Source organism: Cheilinus undulatus, linkage group 7 (genome assembly GCF_018320785.1).
Source record: "Cheilinus undulatus linkage group 7, ASM1832078v1, whole genome shotgun sequence".
NCBI lineage: Eukaryota > Metazoa > Chordata > Actinopteri > Labriformes > Labridae > Cheilinus > Cheilinus undulatus.
The window spans coordinates 30,781,974-30,793,492 of NC_054871.1; the positions used below are offsets into that span (position 1 = coordinate 30,781,974).

General features: G+C 39.1%; 1 protein-coding gene across 1 annotated transcript; it reads right to left on the minus strand.

The window, feature by feature from the left end:
- Nucleotides 1–974: 974 nt before the first annotated feature.
- mknk1 (MAPK interacting serine/threonine kinase 1) lies at nt 975–10,693 on the minus strand. The gene is given in 15 exon segments (XM_041791346.1): nt 975–4,759; nt 5,605–5,648; nt 5,778–5,942; nt 7,288–7,482; nt 7,578–7,673; nt 7,766–7,821; nt 7,900–8,004; nt 8,091–8,164; nt 8,248–8,327; nt 8,856–8,953; nt 9,062–9,160; nt 9,262–9,367; nt 9,821–9,883; nt 10,629–10,648; nt 10,651–10,693. Coding segments are annotated over 15 exon segments (1,464 nt in total). The 3' UTR covers nt 975–4,539.
- Nucleotides 10,694–11,519: the final 826 nt, after the last annotated feature.

Consider the following 11,519-nt stretch of genomic DNA (forward strand, 5'->3'; position numbering starts at 1 on the left):
TTCTGGAATTGTTCTGAAATTTTTGGGAGAAGTTTTTGGCAGATTGGCTAACCTCTGCCCATCTTTACTTCTGAGAAACTCTACCTCACCAAAATGCTCCTTTTAACTCAGTCATGTTACTGACCTGTTGCCAATTAACCTAATTAGTTGCAAAATGCTCCTCTAGTTGTTCTTTTTTAGTACCACTTACTTTTCCAGCCTTTTGTTGCCCCGTACCTATTTTTTTGAGATATGTTGCGGCCATGAAATTCAAAATGAGCTATTTTCCAAGAAATGGGAACAAGTCTGTTTCAACATCTGATGTATTATGTTCTTTCTAGATGTGTAAACCATTGTATTCTGTTTTATTTACATTTTACCTGGTGCCCCAACTTTTTTGAATTTGGATTTAAGCAAAACTCACCTATGGAAAGGACAGAAAGGAGATAAGTAGTATCGCTTCTGCGGTACCAAACTCTACGCAAACCAAAATCCCCTCACTAAAGCCTGAGAGCATTTACAGTTCTTGCATATAGTTTTGTACATTAAGAGATAATGATTCTGTCTTATAATGGAATACATGATATACTGAAATAAACAGCGCAGCATGTTCTTTGATATTGACTTATTTCTTTCAAACAAAGATAAAAGCAAATTGGTTCCTTCTTTCTGAGTCTTTTATTGATCTTTAAAATATTCAGATAATCAGTAATTAGATGTTAGACAAGCATAATCCTCCAGTTTTCAAATAAGTCTCAAGGACACAGCTTCTCTCAGAGATGTTATCTCATCAGTGTGTTCAGATTAATAACACCTTCCTGTCCAATCACCCAGTGCTAAAGTCAATGCACCGAGCTTCAGCACTGAACCACAGTCTAATAGAAATGAAACCCATTTATCTTTGTACATTATTATAACAATGACTGCTAAAAGAGATAACTCACTAAAAGGATGGAGAGAGCAGTCTAAATGATGTGAAAAAGACTACACAGGAGTTATGATGAGGATATTTTTTATTGACAACACAGCAGACCACTGAAAATATGCTCTTCATTCAGAGCTTCACTCATAAGACCCCATAAGAGCTTTGACTAATTTCAGTGGGACTCCATAATTGCACACCAATTACAGTATCTCATCTGATGCCATTACAGGTTGATGGGTTTGGAGACAAACACATCCTTTGATCATTCATAATGGGAGCTGAAGGGCTTTAACATAGCAAGTGGTTGCTTCCTAATGTGTTTATTCACTGCAAGCAGATCCAATCCCTGCCAGTGCATCATGACGGACCTTAGTTGCTATAGGGATGGGGTGTCCATGGCAACTATGTGAAATCAGGGGTGGGTAATTTCACAGGTAAGACATTAAGTTAACAGGGTCAGGGGAAATAAAAGTGATAGACTGCCATCAGTGCTACCACTCACATTGACAGGATCATTAATGAATGCAACAAATAAAAAAGTAAAAATATTTCTGTTAAAAAAAACAAGGATCTAAAGCAAATAAGCAACTTAAACTGAAGAGAGAACCTACAGTCCATTTTTCTTCTACAGAAACATTCATAACTAAAAATGCAAAAATTACAGCAACCATTATCGTACAAAAATAAATCCCTTCGAAACCAGAATCCTCCATCTCAAGTGTAGCACCAAGTCACAATCCCTCTTTCAATGCCTTTCAACATACAACCATAAAAGAAATCCTTATATTTCCAGTCATTCACACAACAAACACTCTGATGATGACTTGAAGAAACTGAGCCATTTTTTGGATGGTGTTGCATTTCATATCAGTACAAAATGTGCAAACAAAGAGCCTGAGATAAAGTTGGACTCTCATGAGGATAAAAGATTAAAAACCCTTAAAGATGGATTTAACTGTAGGTGCTGAATTCACATTTCTGAACCAAAGACATCTTTTACAATAAAATGCTTTCCATTTCAGACAAACCAAGTAATTGACTTAATTTAAAGTACATCAGTGCTACAGGTAGCTTGTGTTAAGGTTAAATAATGAGAAATAAATAAAAAGTATTTTGATCAAAGGTTCCTCTCTACCAACCTAACACCTTCCAGCGCTTTCTGAGTTTGAGACAGACTTCAGTTAAATAGAGAAAGTTAACACTCTGCATAAAATTATAAGATGGAACACTTTAGACATCAGAATAGCAGAGATCAAAAATACTCAAAAATATGTTGTTACATACAGATTAATTTATGCTCCATGTTCAGTCCCCATACTCGTGTTGTCTGTATATCTGCACATTCTCTAAAAGCTTACAGATATGGACTAATTGCTGAAATACAAGGAATGCATGTTACTGGATTTGGATATTTCCAAACTCATTTTAGCCAATACCAATGCCAGTATATACACACCTTTTTGGTGTAAAAACACCAGTTGTCTCTTCTGCACAGAGTGGCTGAGTCAGGTGAAGGTGAGAGAGCAGAGAAGTAGACTGTTTAGTAGTCGTTTTGCTTTGGGGGCTTTATTCTGAATTTTAAGGGCTCACAGTGGGCCTCCCTCTGTAGTGCTCTAGGACAGGGGTTCTCAAACTTGTTGGTCGCCAACTCACAAAATAAAGGGGCCAGGGACCGGGGACCCCCTCTGTACGTGAAGGTGGTTGAAACAGAGTTGAACACAGCCATGCACAGTCATGTGCAGACTTGCAATTTTAAGATTTTTTTGCAACATTCATTTGACTTTAGCATAAATCTCACCAAATGACAAGGTTTATATTTTACATTTAACTAATTTCATGCATATATTTTTATAAAATACACAATTTGAAATCACTGTAAATTATACTCTTTTGGAAAGGATGTTGCGACCCTCTCTCAGTGTCTGGATCCCCAAATTGAGAACCACTGCTCTAGGCAATCACCTGTACCTGATGGTACATTGGTATATTCTGCCGATATTAAAGACCAATATATGATCAATACTGCCAGTATGTATGGCCGATACAACAGCTGTCAATAACGGCAGAAATTTTCAGGTCTGCCTATACAGTCATTTAGCTTTTTAAGCTAATATCTTCCAACACCAATATCATGCTAATATTTTGCATTCCCATGCAATATTACCAGTAATCGTTGGGGAAGTGCTGAGCAGTGAAGCCATCAGTGAAGAATACTGTGCTTTGCAAAATGGTGGAATTTAAGAAAATGTTGACAAATCTGATGTATATTGTTAGAAACTATAAAAATGTATGATCTTAACTTGCCTGGGTACAATTACAACAGAACAGCTGGGCTGAGATTAAATAGTTTTTAAAGCCCACCTCAACCTAGAAGTATGTGAGTACATCTGTGGTGGCGAATGAGATTTAACTGTGTTTAGGGACTTCTTTGCTGAGTGCTTATTCTTTCTGTAGAGCACAGGTATCTTGTGGTTGCTTCATATACATGCAAATAGAGTATAAGCATAAAGAGTGAAGTCAAACTCTGTCTGGGTTTGTTGTTCTCAGCTCTGTGATCAAACAGGAGGGAGCACTCTTCTTTTAGCTTGTTTATGTTTCACTCTGACGCTAAAGCATGTTTCATATGTTATTTTCCCATGAACCCCTCGATCTGTTAGCCCTAAAGAGGGAGGGGAGAAGAAAGAACTGTATGAAGACTAAAGTTTAAAACTAAAGGACTTTCCAAACCAAATAAAATACTTTGTTTGGTCAGAAATACTTGAGAAAAAATAATAACTAAATCATCTTTGGAATACACTTCTGAACAGAAATCAGTCCTACATATAGCTGCACTCAGAAACACTGATGGAGGGTAGGGAGAGGCGCAGAAGCAGTGTGAGGAACAGAGTTGTGAGAAAAGAAGTGCCACATCTTCTCTGCAGATCGCATCCTAACTTTAAAATGTAGCTCATTATTTAATCTTTAAACAACATTTATCCATTTACATCAAACTGCTAACACTGATGTGCTTAGAAAAGGGAAAAATATATATGATACAGCTCTTCATCTTTCTCCAGTGACTGAGAAGTTAAAAGGAGCATTTCGATATATTAACAAATTCACAGTCAGACAAGAAAAATAAAATCTGTTTTATAAATAGATGATATTGCATTAGGCCAGCAACAGCTGCAAAACTGAGGCTGAACCTACAGTATGTAATGCCATGCTCACAATGATATGTACTGATAAATACTTGGCATTAAGAGTTGTTTGGCTTGCTGCAAATTTAAGCACTACTCAATAGAAAATAAATTAATCTGAGAAGATTTACTAAAAAAAACTGAAGCGCTTCTAAAATGAAATTGTTCTCTTTGAAAAACTCAGGCAGCATAAAATAAGTACTAAAAGAACCTCAAGATTTTAACTTTTTCAAAATTCATTTAAAAGTATCTAGCCATGAATTAACTGGCCCTTAGTGGTTAAACTCTGTGAGGTTAAAGAAAACTGGCCATGGAAGAGTTTTAACACCAAGAGCAGCTAGTCACTTGTGATACAGTGAGGCTGATCCTGAACGGTTCCCTTTAAAAACAAAAATAGAAACAAAGGATCAGGCAGAGGCTCAAACCAGTCATGACAAGGGGATTTGTACTGGTTCCTCAGGCAGCGAGGTTGTCTGACGCAGGTGCAAAATCCTGGGAGCGCAGAGCATTGGACTGTGCTCGTCTGCGGGCCAGCCGAGAGTTGGAAGGAGGTGAAAGCCTCATGGAGCAAACAATGGCACCGACATCCTCCTGTTGCTCATCATGCTGGGAGAGCTGCCGGTTTAAGGCGATGGCTTCTGCTGCAAACTGAGACAGGTCTTTGGTGCTGCTGTTCCTGGAACAACAGAGATGGCAGAGCAAGATTTAAGATACAAATGTGCCATTCCCACCTTTGAATGACAAAATTCTGGGCTTCTTGCATCTTCTTACTCATTTGCAAAATCATTTTCTGTTAAGAGCATTTTTAAAATGTAACAACATATTCAACACAGTGTTTCCCAAAGGGTTACAGTAAGTCATTAGCATTGTCAACAATGGGATGTCTTTTATGTATGTATGTCAAGAAATACATTAGTCTAATTAGAGTGGGTTTGGTGATACACTAACTTGAATGTGCTTTACTCATTCACTTATTTTAGTGATAACGACATTAATTTGTTCACCTTCACTTTTATAATAAACACACACCTGCATCTGTCTACACCTCTCTTCTCTTAAAACACACGCTGGTATGTACTGTCCCATCCCTGTGTTTCTCTCTGCCTGTCTGTGCTGCTTTGACAATTCCAATGTCACAACAGGTGGTTCATCTTTTGGCTTATTTTGTCTGGCTAATTATTAATAATGTAGTGTATTAGAGCAATTTAAAACTAAGAAGTTGCAGAATACAACTAGCAGCAAGCAGCTGAACGTGGTGATTGAAACTACAGCATTGAAAGGCTCACATTTACCAGCTAGGACATCACAGCAGATGCCTCTCTCTGAGCACCAGCACAGCATACTGATGAAACGAATAGGCGCCGGGTACAGCGCAAGGAAAGATTTTCGAGTAGTTTATGAACTCTGAAGATAATTTATATGTGTATACAGATATAAACGAAACAGTCTGTGTGTGGGAATCATCGCACCTAATAAACATCAAAAAGCAAGAGACAGGGTTTCCTAATGTGGCGGTCATACCTCTGCAGAACTCGAGGAGTTGGAAGCCCTCTCTCTGGAGCATTCTGTAAGAAAAGGAAATTAAAAATAGGAAATACACCTGATTATTTGGACAAAGAAGGTTTTTATCAATCTCTGTCGCCAAAAGAAATATCGAGAAGCTATTTTGGAGACACGGATGTATCGATACCCACCCCCTGCACCCAAGGGTGCTTGAGAACCTGAGCAGCACTGAGGCGCAGGGTTGCATCTCGAACCAGCAGCTTGGATATCAGGTCCTTGGCTCCCTCTGTGATGTGGCTCCAGTCCTTCTCAGGAAACTCATACTTGCCCTGCTGGATACTCTCAAACAGGTGACTCTGAGGACAGAGCAGGAAACTGGCATTAGGATGTGTGAATGTTAACACATAAAGCACATTCACGAAAAATAATGGAAGTATTCTGCTGGTGACTGGACACTGCTCCTACAGTGCCTCCTGACACAAAACATTGAACATTTAAACTGGTGAAGTTACAACTTGCCCAACTTGTGACAACAGAGGAAAACAACGCATGTCCAGTGTAACAGACCTATCAAATCCAAGTTAAGTGGGACAGCCATAGAATATTTTTGTCCAAATAGCGTCATGTATACAATCAAGATAAACTTAACCAGGAGGCATGTCGAATAAGATTACTGTTAAGCTATAAGGCTGTCCTCAGTAGCTAAACAGTCTTTGTAGTTGCTACATAATCATGTTAATAATAATACCATGTGAATACAATGAAAACACATATTTTGAAGTTCCTTGTCTTCTTTGCTGCAATGTTGTATGTGAAGCACCACAAAAGTGACATCATGACAGTCTCAACATAATATGGGAGATCAGGGGGACGTTACACTAGGGGGGTGAGGGGGGTGGGTGCTTCAGGCATTCTTTTGTCTGCTCTTGTGATAATTGTCTCTGAAGTCTGTTTAAACAGACATTTCTAACATTCCTTTATAGCCTGCTCTGCTGCTGTCTGAGACGCAAGGCATGCTGGGATTTCATAACTGAACAGAAGCAGGATGTACAGTTATGCTTTCCATGACTTGGTGGAAATCTGTTGTTTGCACCAGTGATAAAATAAAATAATATTAGGTCACAGAACTGGTGAGACTCAATTAGAGACTCCACTTACATCTTGGTGAAAAAACACCCAAACAAACTCAGACTGTAGGAGCAGCATATACTCTGTCTTTAGCTGCTCATGTTCTACGCAGAAAGTCCATAAAAGCGCTCACAAACTATGGAGCAGCTCCCATTATATAAATTAAATAAAATAAGTTACAAATATTTATCTTGTGTTGAAATCGGCAGAATAGAAGTCAAACTAACTTAAAAAGCCAGCACATGGTTATATATGATGTGTTCAAGAACAGTAGGATTACACGATTAAGGCAGAATGTTGCCAAAATGTCATGTGTTCACATTTAAAATCAAGAAAACGTAAATTCAGCTTTTTGATAGGAAAACTGAATATTTTCATCTGTGAGGAAGAGAAATGTGTTCGCTTTTTCAGCAATCTAAAATAGATGTAAGAGATGGAATCATGACCTTTTTTAAATTTTAACTCAAAATACTCATCCAACACAACTTCTGTTAAAATGTATTGTCATTTGTCTTTCCACCAAACAGAAAAGTACCAAAAATTGATAAATGTTTAAAGATATTATAAAGATACCTGACAGGTTCTGCAGGTCTCCCCTCTGTCCCACCCACAGTCAGTGCCACAGTGGCCTATAAAAGGGGGGCTGCCGCTCAGCAGGATGTAGAGGATGACCCCGAGGCTCCACAGGTCACAGCGTTTGTCGTAGAAGGAGGCCTCATCAGTGAACACCTCCACAACTTCAGGAGCCATGTACTCCGCAGAGCCACACTGAGGAGGGTAAAAACACATTTCAAGAGTCAGGTTACCTGCTAGATTGATGTGGTTTTTGTGCATTTGCTGTGAATTTATAACCAAACTGGTACCGGTGTGGTGAGCTCCGGAGTTGTAATGGGCGTACAGGCGCTGCTGAGCTTCACTCCACTCCCCAAGTCAAAATCACAGATCTTAACTGGAGACACCTGAGAGAAAGATGGAGGAATATCTTCTTTATAGTGCAAAGGCAATTCATGGAGACTCTTCTTGAAGCTTATGTCCTCTAAAAGTCACTTACCTGATCAGTGTACTCGCAAAGGATGTTCTCTAACTTAAGGTCTCTGTGGGCAATGCCTGCAGAAAAGCACAGTCACCTTTACGGAATATTTTAAAAATCTACTTTTTTGTTGGGATGGGTGGAGGCTGACTTACCTTTAGTGTGGAGGAAGTCAAGAGCCTGTGCAATGTCTCGGACGACCTTACTGGCCTCCAGCTCATCAAAGTGTTTTCGGTTCTGAATGTGTGTAAGAATGGAGCCTGAAGGAGGAGTAATAAGTGTGTTTTTTAAATTAGGTGATTTGATAAGTTAAGGGAAATAATGTTAGATATGCCTACATATTTACCTCCACGCAGCTTTTCAAACACCAAATAAAAGCAGGAGCTGTCTTCAAAGAACTGGATCAATTCCAAAATGTTCCTGGATCAAGGTATTTCCCAATTATCAGAATATGTTTCAGACTTTTTTTTTTAAATGAAAATGTTTGACACAATAGAGCTCACCTGTTTCCTTGACACTGGTAAAGAGTCTCCACTTCTCTGAACACTCTGCTCCGGCTGTGCCCTGCACTCTTTTCAATGATCTTTGTAAAAACAAACAAACAACAACTCTTAAGGATTATTTGATTAATGTTTGAGTTTCATGGTACTAAGAGTTTCTTGCTTTAGATTCATAATTGTTCATTCAGTTTTTTAAAATAACTTCTCTTAATTTAGCTCAAATATTTTAATGTTAGTTGAGCACTCGCTCTTTTTTTTAAAAAAGGAAGACAATATATTTTACAAAACCCTAAAAGTAAAATTTCCCTTTGAGGGATCAATGAAATATATCTTCTCTTCTAGGAAGGGAGAAGACTTACCCAACATTTAGATATATAAAAAGACAAAATTCCTGTTTTTGTTTTGTTTTTGTTTTTTTTTAACACAATGACAGTTCTCTGTGCAAAGGGGCTCCTTTATGCACAGAAATGTGTACATTCTCAAAAAAAATGCTGTGTGAATGTAAATATTTTACACCCCAACAATAAACTACCAAGCAAAGAAGAATATCAATAACAAACGTATTTAAAAATACTTATTTAATCAGTCAACATCAAAGTGTTTCAACAGACCTTCACAGCGTACTCCTGGCCATTCTGGAGACTGGTGCACCCTTGAACTTTTGCATAGGCCCCCTGACCAAGCACCTCATCTGTCAGTTTGTAGAGATCTGAAGAAAATATGAGACATGAGACTGTAGCAGGTTTTAAAAAGATCAAAACCTTCTTTTTATCCATAGTCAGTACAGTAGGTCTCCCAATACTCCTATCTTTACTACCATGAAAAGTGCCTGTGGAGCTGTCTGTTGCTCTGGTTCTTTTCTTCTTCTTCCTTTTGGCTGCATCTGGGATGTTCACAGGACGACTCTTCTCAGTTTCTGTTAAAGTAATAAATAAATCCAATCATTTTTTTAAACAGTGCAACATTTTCAGCATGTTACTGTTTTCATCTGGACCATAAAATTCAGAGCTGTTGTACCTGCTGGGCCTGGGGAAAGGTGCTGTTGTCTCTGCTCTAAAGCGATCCTGTTCTCCTGAATTCCCCCACAGTTCTGCCCCACCTGGCCCAGAGCCAGGGAGTTATCCTGTAACAGAGAGAAGGCAGCATAGGAGGGGGGAGGGAAAGAGCGAGGGGGTCAGGTGGTGGAGAAAGCACAAGAAGGAACACACAATTCTTCCACTTTGTATCAGTGTTCAAAAGCTTGAAACTAATAACAGTGTATTTTATTTATCAGTTTCTAACTGCAATGCAGTTATTTCATTGTTGTGCTACAACAGCTTAGCTGACTTTATACCCTGGCATAGTGCCAAACAGTGGCCTGATAAGAGTACAGGAACCAACATGTCAGGTCTTATCTCCCTTTGAATATTACCGGAAAGATTTGCACAACCAGTAAAAGTGTCTGACTCATGTAGAGAGTGAGGAAATGTCTATGTTTATGCAAAGATAAGCTCAGCAGTCTGTAAAATACTCTCTGTTTGCATCTCACACATCATGTTTCAGGAAGTTGTGCGTGTTGAAACAACTTAGATCTCACCTGGAAAGAGTGCTGGAAGGCATGTAGCTCAGTCATCATGCTGTGCCTCACCATACCTGCACACTGAGAGGGCATCACAAATGATTCATAAGTCTGGAATAAACTGTATCGACAAAGGTGTAAAATCACTAAATAAAAAACGGTCCAAAGTAGATACGAGTCAGAAAGTTCACGCTATCTAAAAAACACAAAAGCAGAAGTAATCGCACAAGTTGTTTCCTCTTTACACTCTGCTGTCAAAATTTGTTTCCATCTGGTTTCGGTGTCTGAATAGACCCTGAGGGGATTCCAGTCCAGTCTGTTATGTTATGTGAGCTTTAGCCTAGCCTAATGCTAAGGAAAGAAATCTAACAGGGGCAGTAGCTTTCACAAAATATCTGGTGTGATACCAGCCTAAAGTGACAGTAAGTATTCACCGTTTCAACATATTTTTTTTTTCCAGACTGAGCCGTCTTGGGGTTAAATATATGCAGTAGGAGCGTACTTACCATAGGCTGTATGTAAGACAGTCAGTAGTGCAGCTAATAATATCCACGTCGTCACTTGGCATTGGCGTTTAAGTAAAAACCAGACACATTTGCGACGGTGAAACTGTACATAAAACCTTACCTACACCTTTACTAACTCATTTGAAATCGCTCAGGTATGACTGACTTTACAAATAATCGTTAGCCCCAGCTCAGCTAGCTAGCAAAACAGTTGGCTAACATTAGCCTTTCCTACCTTTTTACTTTCATTCGCTACCAAAAGGACGAGAACAGGCAAGTTCTCCTAAACGACGATACATATACGAAAACCCATTTCTAACCTGGACTCGGTGTCCAAACCAGCCAAAGCCCTTCTGTCAAAGCCTCTGACAGCTGATGTAAGCATCCTCTCCTAGCTGTACTCCATCTTTCAGACAGACAGTGACGCACAGGGCGGGAAAACACATAAACAGTCGTTCCACCCGCCCCCTTTAACATACCTCTTTCTCCTATTGGCCGAGAACACAGCTGCCACTTCTACGTCACTCAGATGGATTCCATGCCACACCCCAGTCCACGTAATTGGGACTTTTTAGTGGATGATTGTGACCTTTATACACATGAGTTTAAAAGGCTTGGCCGGTCAGCTATGCAACATGCCTTCATTATGTCATCATTATTATTTTAACAATCCAGTATTTATTCCTGTTAGCCTTTATCCAAATGAAATATAAATGGCATTCAGATAGTACTCAGACCTCTGGCACTTTTTTCAATTTTATGATGCAGTCTGATGCTACAGTCGAAATAAAGTCTTTTTTTACTTCATTAATATAAACTCAGTACCCCATCATGAAACTAAAAACAGAATTCTAAAAGTTTTTAAACAAAACTAAAACACTGAGATGCTTGGCTTTCATTGGGAGTTATTTGCAAAATCCAAGCAGGCTTCTTGGGTTTTGAGGTTTCCAACTAGCCATTCTACAAAAAAAAAAAAAAAAAAAAAAGCCCAGACTGGTGGAGGGCTGCAGTGATGGTTGTCCTTCTGAAACTTTATCCCATCTCCACACACCTGGTGTTCAGTCACAGTGACTACCTGACCTCTCCTGATTTCTAATTTTGGTGGGTTGACCAGTTCTTGGAAGAGTCCTGGTTGTGCCAAACTTCTTCCATCTGGGAATTATGGAGGAGGACTTGGTGCTCTTGGAAACCTTCAGTGCAGCAGAATTTTG